The sequence below is a fragment of the Naegleria lovaniensis genome (genome assembly GCF_003324165.1).
Source record: "Naegleria lovaniensis strain ATCC 30569 chromosome Unknown tig003, whole genome shotgun sequence".
NCBI lineage: Eukaryota > Heterolobosea > Eutetramitea > Acrasida > Naegleriidae > Naegleria > Naegleria lovaniensis.
Genome location: NW_025407825.1, coordinates 158,116 through 171,867, shown reverse-complemented (window position 1 = coordinate 171,867; position 13,752 = coordinate 158,116). Strand labels below are relative to the sequence as shown.

Sequence of the window (13,752 nt, the reverse complement as noted above, 5' to 3'; positions counted from 1 at the left end):
TTTGTTTCGTTCATCCAAAGAGCCAAAGAAGTGCTTGCATTTCGCTTCACAAAACACCTTCAACCAAATTTCTATCAACCCCAAACAACAATAAAAAAAATGCCCAAAGATGATGACGAAGTGGTAAAATTCCGTGACTATGATTACCGATCAAATTCAAATGTGGTCTTAACAACAAAGAGAAAGAAGAGACCACAGAATGAAGAACCATCAGGAGAGCCTGAAACATTGGCCGGAAGAGAATTACAAAAGATGGGTTCTCGTGTTGAGTTTACAAAGCCTCCTTCATCAAAACTTTCATCAAAAAAGAAAAAGGTGAAAATATTATCATCAGCAAAGAAAAAGAAATCAATATTAGATATTGATATTGATCAAGGACATTACAATCCAAAAACAGATGAAACTAGAGTGGCGTACGAGTTAATTTTGGGTCATATTCAACCATACCTAGGAGACTTCGATCATGAAACTCTGCGCGGAGCAGTCGACGAGATTCTAACAATATTCAATGATGAATCTCTTTCGGATCGTCAAAAACAAGAAGAGATCTCCCAAATCTTAACATCAATTCCCGATGATGAATACGCTAAACTTTTTCAACTTTCGAAACGTATTACAGACTTTTCAGTGAGTGAAATCAATGAAGAAGGCGTCGATAAATTAGATGAAGAAGGTATTGCCATAGTATCGTCGGATGAAGAAGAAGAGGACGATACCGAGGGTATTAAAGACCAACTTGTCGACTATGTCGTTTCCTCGGACGAAGAGGAAGAAGCATTCGATGAACAGCCAACTATTGTTGAATCATCTGTCTCTCGAATGGAAGATGAAGAAGACAAAAACGCTGTCGATATCCATTCCATTGATGCATACTGGCTTCAGAGAGAATTGTCCCACTACTACACTGATTCTAGCGAGGCACAGAAATTATCTAATGACGTCTTTGAAATATTGGAAGGATCAGACGATGAACATGAAATTGAGAATCAGTTGGTTCAAGTTTTGGAATATGACAAAATTGATTTGGTGCAAAAACTGATGAAAAATCGATTGAGAATTGTTTATTGTATCAAGCTTCAAAAAGCCTCAAGCGACGAAGAACGACTACGAATCGAGAAGGAAATGATGAACAGTGAAGCTCTGATCCCCATTTTGGAAAAGTTGAAAGGAACAAAGCTAGCTTCAGTTGGCTCTAGCAAAAAGGCATCCACCTCTGCTCGAACAGCCATGGAAGTTGACACTGAAACTGAATATAAATGGAAAGGAGAACGTGTCATTAATTTGGAGAGCTTAGCGTTTGAAGAGGGTAGTCATTTGATGAGCAATAAGGACTTTACCTTACCAAACACCGCCGTCACTGCCCAATTCAAGGGCTATGAACAAATTTCAATTCCATATGCCGCTCCCACCACCAAGAGTGCCAATAGAGTGGATAAATTAATTGAAATCAAGTCACTGCCAGAATGGACCCACCCTGCTTTCCCAAATATGGTCACTCTTAACGCAGTTCAAAGCAGAATTTACAACTCAGCCTTTTATTCACCAGAAAATTTGTTAATTTGTGCTCCCACAGGAGCTGGTAAGACTGTAGTAGCAGTTTTGACAATGCTCCATGAAATTGGACTGCACATGAGTGAAAGCTTTGATGCATTGCAAGACAAGGATTTCAAAATGGTATATATTGCTCCTATGAAAGCTCTCGTACAAGAAGTTGTAGGAAATTTAACAGAACGATTAAGCCCATACGGAATTACTGTTCAAGAGTTAACAGGTGATAGAAACATGACCAAACAGCAAATTGATGAAACTCAAATTATTGTTACAACACCTGAAAAATGGGACATTGTCACAAGAAAATCTGGAGATAGAACCTACGTTGAGAAGGTAAAATTAATCATCATTGACGAGATTCATTTACTGCATGATGAGAGAGGTCCAGTTTTGGAATCCATAGTAGCTCGTACCATTCGACAACAAGAAGCAACTCGACAAATGATTAGATTGGTTGGTTTGAGCGCTACTCTTCCAAATTATAAGGACGTTGCCACATTCTTGAGAGTCAAGCCGGACAATTTATTTTACTTTGATAGCAGTTTCAGACCTTGTCCTCTTGATCAACAGTACATTGGAGTTACAGAAAAGAAGCCATTCAAAAGACACAAGTTAATGAACGAGATTGTGTACAATAAGGTTGTTGAAATTGCAGGCAAGCATCAAATTATTGTTTTTGTGCACTCTCGTAAAGATACCTACAAGACTGCCAAAGCACTGCGAGATATGGCCATTGAGAACGACACGATTAGCAAATTTGTCAAGCAAGGAACAGCAACCTATGAAATTTTGAAAGAAGCAACGAAAAACGATGCTCAAGGAGCAGAACTTAAAGAGCTATTACCATATGGCTTTGGTATTCACCACGCTGGTATGTCACGAAATGATCGTACTCTTGTGGAGGACTTGTTTGATGATGAACGTCTCCAGGTGTTGATAAGTACAGCGACTCTTGCTTGGGGTGTTAACCTTCCTGCTCGACGAGTTATCATCAAAGGTACGCAAGTATACAGTCCAGAGAAGGGAGATTGGACAGAATTAAGTGCTTTGGATGTGATGCAAATGATCGGACGTGCCGGTAGATATCCTCGTGACAATAGAGGTGAAGGTATAATTATTACCACTCAATCTCATTTGCAATACTATCTCGCTTTATTGAACCAGCAACTTCCAATAGAAAGTCAGTTTATTAAGAGTCTCCCAGATAATCTGAACGCTGAAATTGTTCTAGGCACGATTCAAAATATTGATGAGGCAGTGGTGTGGCTTGGTTACACATATCTTCATGTAAGAATGTTACGAAACCCTCTACTTTATGGAATTACAAAGGAAGACGCCGAACACGACAAGAGTCTATTGCAGTGGAGAAGAGACCTGATTTATTCTGCTGCTCTTTCCCTAGAGAAGAACGGTCTCATTAAATTCGACAAGAGATCTGGCGAATTCCAAGCGACTGATCTTGGTAGAGTGGCAAGTCATTACTATGTGACTCACAAATCCATTGCCACTTTCAATAGCAATTTGAAACCAAATATGAGTGATATTGAATTATTCAGACTTTTCTCTCTCTCTGATGAATTTTCTCACATGACTGTTCGTCAAGAAGAAAAACTAGAGTTGTCCAAGCTCACTCACAGCGTTCCCGTGCCCATTAAGGAAGCTCCTGATGATCCTTCCGCAAAGGTAAACGTTTTATTGCAGGCCTACGTTTCAAGACTTCACTTAACTGGATTTGCTCTAGTTGCTGACATGACTTACATTACACAAAGTGCTGCTCGTATTGCACGTGCTCTCTTTGAAATTGTTCTAAATAGAGGTTGGGCTCAACTCACTCACAAGGTATTGAATCTTGCCAAAATGATCGAACATAGAATGTGGTACACCCAAACACCGCTTCGACAATTCCCTAAAATTGAACAAACTATTCTCAAACAACTTGAAGGAAAGAATACACTCTGGGAAAGACTCTATGATTATACACCAGCAGAATTAGGAAGATTAGTACACCACACTCAACGAGGAAAAGATCTTTACAAGTATATTCATCAATTCCCTCGCTTGGATCTTACTGCCAGTGTACAACCCATCACTCCAAGCACTTTGAGAGTTGATTTAACAATTTCTCCAGACTTTCAGTACAATATGGATATTCATGGTGCAGCTCAAACTTTCTGGATTATTGTTGAAGATGTTGACGGAGAGGTCATTTTGCATCGTGAACCATTTATTCTCAAGAAAAAGTATGCAGAGGATGATCACTATGTTAGTTTCACAGTACCACTCTACGAGCCACTTCCACCTCACTATTTCATTAAGATTGTTTCAGATAGATGGCTACACTCTGAACAAACATTACCAATTTCTTTCAGACATTTGATCTTACCTCAAAAGGCTCCTCCAACAACAGAATTATTGGATTTACCACCACTAGAGCTATCAGCACTTAAAAACGTCGAGTACGAAAAGGTGTTGGGCAAACTTATCTCAAAATTCAACCCAATTCAAACTCAAGTATTCAGATCTCTGTACCAAAGTGATGACAGTGTTCTAATTGCTGCACCTGGAGGAAGTGGTAAATCGTTATGTGCAGTTTTGGCAATAATGAAACTATTTGCTGACGATGCATCTGCCAAATGTATTTATATTGCTCCCATTGAATCTGTCGCTACTAAGAAACGGAAAAAGTGGCTTTCTATATTTGAACAGCTTGGAAAGACAGTAGTAACCTTGACTGGCCATTTGGCCAAGGACTTGGTGAGTATGGAGAATGGTGACATCATTGTTTCCACTCCCGAAGTGTTTGACATGTTCTCTAGAAAATGGAAGACAAGAAAGTCCTTATCTAGTGTTAAACTAGTTGTTGCCGACGAGCTTCACATGATTGGAGGTGAGGTTGGACCAATTCTTGAAGTGGTAATTTCACGTGTTCGCTACATGTCAGAACAACTTCAAAGCAATATTAGAATTCTTGGATTAAGTGCTTCTGTTTTAAATGCTAAAGACATTGGCGACTGGATTGGAGCCAAGAAGGGTAACATTTTCAACTTCCACCCAAGATATAGAACCATTCCTTTGGAAATTAATATCCAAGGTTTTACTCAAAGCACTTACAATGCTATGCAAATTGCCATGATCAGACCAACCTATAAAGCCATCAAGCAAAAATCAGGTGGCAAGCCAACCATTGTGTTTACCTCCTCCGCTAGACAAGCCACTTTTATTTGCTCTGAGCTTGTTGTAAGTCTTACCAACGATACAAATGAGAAGGAATTTGTGGGAGATGCAGCTGCTATTGATGCTGTAATTGAAAATGTAGAAAGTGCAAATTTACGTGAATTTTTACCTTATGGAATTGCATTCTATCATGAAACTCTTTCCTCAACAGACAAGTCCATAGTGGAAAGTCTCTACAATTCTGGCGCAGTGAAAGTTCTTGTTGTGACATATACCATGTGTTGGGGTATGGAATTGAAATCTAAATTATTAATCATTATGGGAACGGAGTATTACAATGGAAAAGAGCATCGATATGCTGACTATTCAATCATTGATATGGTACAAATGATGAGTAGAGCTGGAAGACCTGGAATTGACAAAGATTCTACCTGTTACATTTTCTGTAAAGCTTCGAAGAAGGACTACCTATTGAAATTCCTATATGAACCTTTCCCTGTTGAGTCACATTTGGATCATTTCCTCTATGATCCAATCAATGCTGAAGTTGCCGCCAAAGTTATTGAGAAAAAGCAATCTGCGGTCGATTATTTGACATGGACCTTCCTCTATCGAAGAATTCGAAAGAATCCAAATTATTACAATTTGAGTGGAACTACCAAACTTCACCTCTCTGATTACTTGTCTGAACTTGTGGAGACTACATTGGAAGAATTACAAAAATGTAATTGTATCCTAGTCGAAGAAGAGGACATCACTGCCATGAATCTGGGTACAATTACCTCCCATTACTATGTGAAACATTCTACGATTGAAATTTATAGCACTTCCATCAATGCCAAGACCAAGCTGAGAGGTCTCTTGGAAGTATTGAGTTACTCGACAGAATTTGAACAATTACCAATACGACAAAAAGAAAATCACATTCTACGAAAACTAGCAGCTCATGTTCCTCTTAAAATTGAAAAACCAAGCTATAATCAAGTTCCAACCAAAGTGAACATTATTCTTCAGTCACACTTTTCGAGAACCAAACTCACACCTGCAATGGAAAAGGACAAGAAATCAGTTCTTGTCAACTCAACCAAGCTTTTGCGAGCCATGGTTGACGTGATTGGTAATGAAGGATTTTTAAGTCCTGCCCTCGCAGCAATGGAATTGTCACAAATGATTACACAAGCTCTCTGGGATAAAGATCCATATCTCATGCAATTGCCTCATTTCACGAAGGATCTTTGTAAGAGATGTGAAGAAAAGGGAATTCATTCGATTTTCGATTTAATTAATATGGAAGATGATGAGAGAAACCAATTACTTGGTTTAACAGATGAACAAATGGTGGATGTTGCAAAGAGTCTGAATAGATATCCTAATATTGAGTTGGCACAAGAGATTGTGACACCAGCTGAAGATATCATTGTCAAGTCAACTGTGACTCTTGCCGTTCGATTTGATGCTGATGAAGTTGGAGATGAACCAGTTTATGCTCCTTATTATCCTGAAGAAAAATCAGAAGAGTGGTGGATTGTTATCGGAGATCCTATCAACAATGAAATCAAATCTATTAAGCGTTTGCCGATTAAGAAATCTTGCGAGACCATGGTGAAATTCCTTGCTCCAAACAAACCAGGCAAATACGAATACAAGTTGTACTTTATGTGCGACTCGTATACTGGCTGTGATCAAGAGTACCCAATCACTTTTACTGTTTTAGAGGGAGAGGAGAGTGAAGGAGAGATGAGTGACGATGAAGAGGCATAAATGTTATTAAATTATTAAGTACTAAAAAGTTGAACTAAAATTTACTTGTTTGAAACAACTTCATAAGAAATGAACCGTCCATTCTTGGTTCCAATCAGCAACGTATTATTCTCTGCAAGGGTCATAAAGGTGGCATAGTCGTTAGGGCCCAAGTCTAAAAGCGTTCCTCTTTCAAGCAAGCTGGCTCCTCCCCACACTGAAATCGTTCCGTCAGTGCGAGAAATAAACGTGTATATTCCATCGTGGCTGTAACAAGCAGCTGACAGATCTTTCCACTCCCTGCCTGCACTCTTTTTACGGAATGACTTTCCACAGACCACAACACGTACAGCAGTGTCATACTTGACGAGTAGTTCTGTTGGCTTTTGTGGGTTCACCATCATGTAAGGAATAGCAGTGCATGCCGCGTCTGGCTCATATTTGAGAATGCTGTCTGGGATAAGCTTTCCCTCCTTATTCAATTCAACTCTACAAACTTTTCCATTTCTCAGCAATAGATATCGGTAAGATTCGTTTTCAGCGCACGTCAAGATCATGACAATAGCGCTATTATCAATATTTCCCAATAGTTCTATTGACTTGAGCTTGATGCTAGCCAAATAGAGATCACCTGTGGCAGTACCGACAAGAGGACAAGTTGTATCGCCCTGCATCAAAATGCTCGTCATATTTGTGTTGAAAGTATAATTATAAAACTTGTCAGACTCTAATTTCAAAAGGAGTAGCATGTTTCGGTTGGCAATCTCAATAAACAAGGTGTTAACAGCAAACGTCATTGAGGGTGGAAATTCGCTCTCTCCCATATGTACATATTCTGCAAGCTTTTCATCGGCAGCCTGATTCTTCAGTTCTTGAAAATCCTTAATGTTAAAAACTCTCCATTGCAACCGTTTATCCTTTTCTCCTCCGATAATTGTGGTGACAATGGCTTTTGTGTTTGAACCACTATGTGTAATAATTGAATGAATTGGAGAATCAAATATCTTAACCTCATTCTGCTTGACGAGTGAAAAGAGTTGCTTGTGTGTGGCCACGCTCTGTGTGTCGGCCGAAGGCGTAGCAGTTTCCGTTTCTGATACAGCAGACGAGACGTGTGTGATCTTGGTTTTCTTAGTTGGTCGAGAGTATGCAGACCATATTGATACAGTGGTTGCTTCTACGTTCATATTCTTGGTAGTACTCACTGGAGCTTGCTTAGTTGGATTAAAGTCGAACACATATTGCAAAGAATTAATCAGAGCAGTGGAATCAAGTTTCTCAAATTTCGATGGAATATCTGGCTTGTCTACACAAAAATGATCTTCAATATTTTCCAAATCCTTTGAAACGACTTCTGCACATTTGCTAATGACCATATCTCTGGAAATGACGTTCGACAGCTTGTCAAATTTTAACAAATCACCATACTTGAGTTTGGCTTCTTGATCATAGAGTCCCAAGTTTTCCATCTCTGTAATGAGTTTCAAAGCTCTGGCTGTTTCACCTTTGAGCATTAAACAAGGGAAAAAGGCATAAAAGATCCTACGCATGACTGTGTTGTATTCAGAATCACGAATGAATCGTTTGCAAGTGGTCAAGTAAGCCATTGCCCTCTCAAATTCTCCAGCCTGTATGAGCTTGATGAGTCTTCTCTTGTTGAAGAGCTGTAGAGCAATTTCATAACTGTTTTTAAAACACATAAACAGTTCGGAACCCAAACAAACAAGGATATCAGTCATCATCATCATTATTATCGTAACCCAAGCAGTGATCATCATGAAATCATGATTGCCAAGAGGTTCCATAATAACGATAGATTGAACGTCCAATCAATCATTCATTAATTTGAATTGATGAAATCATATGTACATAAATTTAGCAGCTTGTATTGAAAAGCCTTCTCTCTTCTTCACCACTTACCTTTCTAAAGGCTTTGTAAATCCTCTCTCATGCATGAAATGAAAAACAAAAGTATCAATGTGGTGGGTAGCCTCCGCAGCACTCACAGATGATTGGTCCAACAATCTACCCCGAACATCTTCTGGCATCACATGGTAGGCAACTTTGTTCGTTGTTAATGATGATGGCGGCGAGGATGTTGAAGTTGTTGTTGTACCTTCTGCTGATGATGTGCTTGGATTGATATTATCTGTAGAAGGATTGGAAGTACTCATAATATATGATGATGAAAAGTCCCCAAGCAGTAGCAGTAACAACAACAACAAATGAAGAGAACTCTCAAAATTTCGTTGTTTAAATGAATTTATCACGACAAAAAAGCGACCCAAAGGGAGATCAATTTTTTTTGAATGTCTGCAAATGAACGACATGCAGAACAAAAAAATTTGTGTTCCCTTCCTCTGAACCAGACAACGTGATCCGCTCTCGTTTGTTGTAATGCATTACAGTTTTTTGGCCCTTCTCTATGATTCGCCGTCTCGATGAAGAAGCAAGTTTCATCATCATGCAACACGCGTTCGGACAATTTATTTAATGATTTAAAAAAAAAATTACGTCCTCTCTCTTTCATCGGCAATGGCAACCACAACCACTGATTCATCATCATCGTCATCCTCTGCCTTGATCTATTTGGATTATAATGCAACCACTCCGATTCATCCAGTAGTGGGACAAACCATGATTCCGTACATTACTACACACTTTGGAAATCCTTCATCATCACATCAGTATGGAGCAATTACCAAGAAGGCTGTAACTCATGCTCGGATTCAAGTTTCTGAATTATTGAATTGCTATCCAGAGGAAATAATATTTACAAGTGGAGGAACTGAATCTAATAATTATGCTATCAAAGGAGTTGTGGAGACAGCCTTACTCAAACGATCCGAGATGATGAACTCGAGGAAGGAAAATGAGGAAAAATCTTCATCATCATTGCATGCACCACTCGTACATTGTATCAGTTGCAAAATTGAACATCCATCTATTTTGGAGGTTTTTAAATATTTGGAACAACGATATAGAGGTCTTGTTGAAATTACCTATTGTGGTGTCGATAGTAATGGAGTGATTAATTTAGAAGAATTGAAAAATGCTTTGAGAAAGGAAACTGTGCTGGTGAGTGTGATGCATTCCAACAACGAAGTAGGCACTCTACAACCCATCAAAGAAATTGGAGGAATTATTCGAAATTTTGAGAAAACAAATGGAATGCAAAAACATTCTATCCTGTTGCATACTGATGCTGCTCAAAGCGTCGGAAAAATATTAATTTCTCTTTACGACCAACAAATATTTTCACATGTTGACGATGAGGAGAAGGGAGTTAAAATTGCTATCGATAGGAATAATATAAAAAAAGAGCTGAAAGAGTTGAACGAAAATTATGTCAGTGAATTGTTTGGAGATGACGATGAAATCTCACCCGTTCATTTACTCTCTGTGTGTACTCACAAATTTTATGGTCCCAAAGGAGTGGGCGCCTTGTTTATACGAAAAAATTGTGGAATTCAACTTCAAAAACAAATGCATGGAGCTGGTGTTCATGAGAAAGGTTTTCGATCAGGAACAGAAAATGTCATTGAGATAGTTGGTTTGGGAAAAGCTTGTGAATTGAGCTTGGTAGAAATGATTGCCAGAGTGACACACATGAAAAAGACAAGAGATTTACTCCATTCAGGACTACTGGACAGACTACAACATCGCATCTTTCTCAAGTTGAATGGACATCCAGAAAAAAGACTTCCCAACACACTCAATATTTCCTTTGCAGGGCTTGAAGCAAACACGATTTTGGATGACATTTCACAATACGTAGCTGCCAGTGCTGGTGCTGCTTGTCACTCGACATCCCACTCGGAGGACAATGACGAAAGCAAGTCCACTAAGAAAATTGTTATTTCACAAATTCTCGAAGAAATGGGTGTGAGTGTGAATGTTGGTATGGGTACAATACGATTTTCAACAGGAATTCATTTAACAGAGGAGCAAGTCAAGAGAGCGATTGATATTATTGCAGAATCCGTTTTGAAAATGATTCCAGAAACAATTCCCACCACACATAACACAAATAGTTTACAAACTTCTGCTATTAATTCAGAGACACATCTCACATCTCAAAATAATCACTCCAATGCACTTGTAGGATCGTTATTACCACTGAGCTTGACCACGAATCATGATGCTACAAGCAACACCGAGAAAGCTTTATCGCCCACAACAGCCACTCCTCTGTCAGATATCAAACTAACCAGTACTACTCATGGACTTGGTTGTGGATGTAAAATTAGAGCACAAACACTTTCAGCCGTATTGAGAAAGCTACCGCTTCAACCAATGAATCCCAATGTACTGGTTGGAACTGAGACCAGTGATGACTGTGGAGTTTACAGGTTGAATGCAGAACAAGCTCTATGTTTAACAGTTGACTTTTTCACTCCCATTGTGGATTCACCAAAAGATTTTGGTGCCATTGCGTGTGCAAATGCTCTTTCAGATGTGTATGCTATGGGAGGAGAATGTAGAGTAGCTTTAAATATTGTGGCGTTCCCTGTCAAACGTTTACCCTTAGAGATTTTACAACAAATTCTTGAGGGAGCACAAATGAAAGCAAACGAAGCAGGTGTGACAATTATTGGAGGTCATAGGTATGTCATTTATTTATTATTTTGTGAATCTATAATCTCTGAGTTTAATGATAACAATATCAGTATTGAGGATAATGAACCAAAATTTGGAATGTGTGTCACAGGTGTTGTACATCCTGACAGGGTTTGGAAGAATGTTGGATCTCGGCCAGGAGACGTCTTGATTCTAACAAAGCCTATTGGAACTGGTATCATTACTACGGGCTTGAAGAAGAACATGATCACTAGTAGTGATGAGAGCGCCAAAAAGTGTGTCGAGTGGATGTCAACGCTCAACAAGAAATCTTCAGAAATATTGAGAGGAAAATACAGAGAAGAACAACGAGATGTGTCCTATACAATTCATGGTTGTACAGGTATGTATTGAAAGTTGTTGAGTTATTATTATTGAATCATGGAAATCGTTTGAACATGTTAAATTTAGATGTAACTGGTTTTGGCTTACTGGGTCATCTTAAAGAAATGATGACTTTGTCTGAGTGTGGAGAGGAGAGAATTTATGCTGAAATTGAATCCTCTAAGGTACCAATCATGGAAAATGTTTACAACTTGGTTGTGTCGGATGTTATTCCAGGCGGTACTGTGAATAATATGAATTTTGTCTCAACTGTCACCAAATATGAAGATTCAGTGAGCTCAATTCATAGAACCATTTTGAACGATGCTCAAACTAGCGGAGGATTATTATTCTCTGTCCCACCACATGAAGTTGAAGAAATAAGGAAAGATTTTATGAATCAAGGAGTGGAAATGTGGATTATTGGTTGTGTCAAGGCTCACCAAGACACTCAATCGTCTTATTCCATTCGAGTTGTGTAGTTTCAAAAATTGCTGCCAATCAATAACATGATGTTCATTTATTTCTTTGGAGGTCTTATCATTTGCTTTTTAACCTTTGGTTGGGCAAGGTCCATGAGGAAAGATGGATCTTTCATCATGAGTTCACTGACCTTCTTTGGATCCTTCATCACAGTGGAACCCATTTTACCCATCACTCCTTTGATTTTGTCAAACATTTTCAGCATTTTGTTAATTTCTGTGATATCGACCTTTGCTTTTTTAGCCAAATCTAATCTCCGTGCACTAGAGGATTGTAAAAGTAATGGTTGTAACTTTTCTTGTTCAGACATGTGGTTAATAATTCCTTCGTGTGCATCAAAAAATGATAAATCCATACTGTCCAGTCGTTCTCTGAATTTTCCAATCATACTCTCTGGAAGATAACTTGCCATATTCTTTAAAGAACCCATCTTTTTCATGGCACTAATGTGATCCAGGTAATCCTTAAATGTGTAAGCTCCCTTGCTGTATTGAACAATTTTAGCTTGAGCTTGTGAGGCATCAATGTTCATGGCCTCTTTGGCTTTGTGAGCGAGTGCCATAATGTCACCACCTCCTAAAATTCTCTTTGCCAAACTTTGTGGATCAAATATTTCCAAGTCATCCATTTTCTCACCCACACCAATATATTTCACACTCAGTCCTACCACCTTTTTCATACTGATTGCACAACCTCCACTACTTGTACCATCCATTCGTGTCAAAATAGTACCTGTCAAACCAACACGATCATGGAATTGAGTTGCAATATTCACAGCATCATTACCAAGCATAGAGTCTGCCACCAATAAAGTTTCATTGGGTGTCACAATTAGTCGTAATTCTTCCAATTCTTTCATCAATTCTTCATCGATATGCATACGACCAGCTGTATCGAAAATGATGGTATCAAAATGTTCTCCATTTGGACCTACATATTGCATGGCTCTTTGTGCAATTTCAATTGGCATTTGTCCTGCAATTATTGGCAGCGATTCAACTTGAATTTGGTGAGCAAGAGTTTCAAGCTGAGTCTGAGCAGCAGGACGATAAGTGTCCAACGACACCAGCAAGACTTTCCTGTTTTCTTTTCGTTTCAGTTGAAGAGCCAACTTGGCGCTTGTAGTTGTTTTACCAGAACCCTGAATACCCGTGACCATGATAATGGATCGTTGCTCACTCGCCTTGTTCAATTGCAATGGTTCAATATGACCTCCCAACAATTCCGATAATCGATCCATGACCATTAAATAAACAGTGGCTGATTTTGGTAACTCCTCTGCTTTTTGATTGGGACCTAACCATTTAGCAATACGAGAAATAGTTTTTGCAAGCTTTCCACCGTCTTCCGATGAGGGTAACTGAGATTCCTGTGCTTGAACAATGGTAACACCGATAGCATCTTCAGTAACTTCCTTGATGAATGATGTAACTACAGATTCAGCAACGTCCGCATCCAATAATGCTACTCTCACTTTTTGCATAGCCTCTTCAACATCTTCCTTGGTGAGAGTTTTCTTTTTTAATAGAGAACTAAAAGCATTGGACATGTTGGAAGTGAGATTGGAGAATAATCCATGTCGTATGTGGGAGGTATGATAATTTCTATGATTTGAATGTTCTATTCTTGTGGATGATGTTGTTTTGTTGAATTTCAATAATAATGGATGATGATGTCCATTCCGAACAACTTGTAAATTATTATTGGTTGAAAAATTGGATGCACTAATGTGTGTATGCATACATGCTCTGAGTACTGATGATGATACCGACAGTTTAAATAGTTGTGTGGATTTTGTTGAATGATGATTGGAAGAAACAAGGCTCCATGTTTTTTGAAGTGCTTTCATTTTTTTTAATA

General features: G+C 38.7%; 4 protein-coding genes across 4 annotated transcripts; 2 read left to right on the top strand and 2 right to left on the bottom strand.

Moving 5' to 3' along the window:
• Positions 1 to 99: 99 nt before the first annotated feature.
• On the top strand, positions 100 to 6,486 carry C9374_009510 (uncharacterized protein; the record flags this gene model as incomplete). The annotated part of the gene is made up of 1 exon (XM_044699706.1): positions 100 to 6,486. One exon carries the CDS (start codon positions 100 to 102, stop codon positions 6,484 to 6,486), a length of 6,387 nt encoding a protein of 2,128 aa, XP_044554827.1.
• A 41-nt stretch (positions 6,487 to 6,527) lies between these two features.
• Positions 6,528 to 8,639, bottom strand: C9374_009509 (uncharacterized protein; the record flags this gene model as incomplete). The annotated part of the gene is made up of 2 exons (XM_044699704.1): positions 6,528 to 8,148; positions 8,386 to 8,639. 2 exons carry the CDS (start codon positions 8,637 to 8,639, stop codon positions 6,528 to 6,530), a joined length of 1,875 nt encoding a protein of 624 aa, XP_044554826.1.
• A 361-nt stretch (positions 8,640 to 9,000) lies between these two features.
• On the top strand, positions 9,001 to 11,891 carry C9374_009508 (uncharacterized protein; the record flags this gene model as incomplete). The annotated part of the gene is made up of 3 exons (XM_044699703.1): positions 9,001 to 11,072; positions 11,136 to 11,428; positions 11,497 to 11,891. The coding sequence occupies 3 exons, from the start codon at positions 9,001 to 9,003 to the stop codon at positions 11,889 to 11,891; spliced, it is 2,760 nt and encodes a 919-aa protein (XP_044554825.1).
• Positions 11,892 to 11,929: 38 nt separating this feature from the next.
• On the bottom strand, positions 11,930 to 13,741 carry C9374_009507 (uncharacterized protein; the record flags this gene model as incomplete). Its single annotated transcript, XM_044699702.1, has 1 exon — positions 11,930 to 13,741. One exon carries the CDS (start codon positions 13,739 to 13,741, stop codon positions 11,930 to 11,932), a length of 1,812 nt encoding a protein of 603 aa, XP_044554824.1.
• Positions 13,742 to 13,752: the final 11 nt, after the last annotated feature.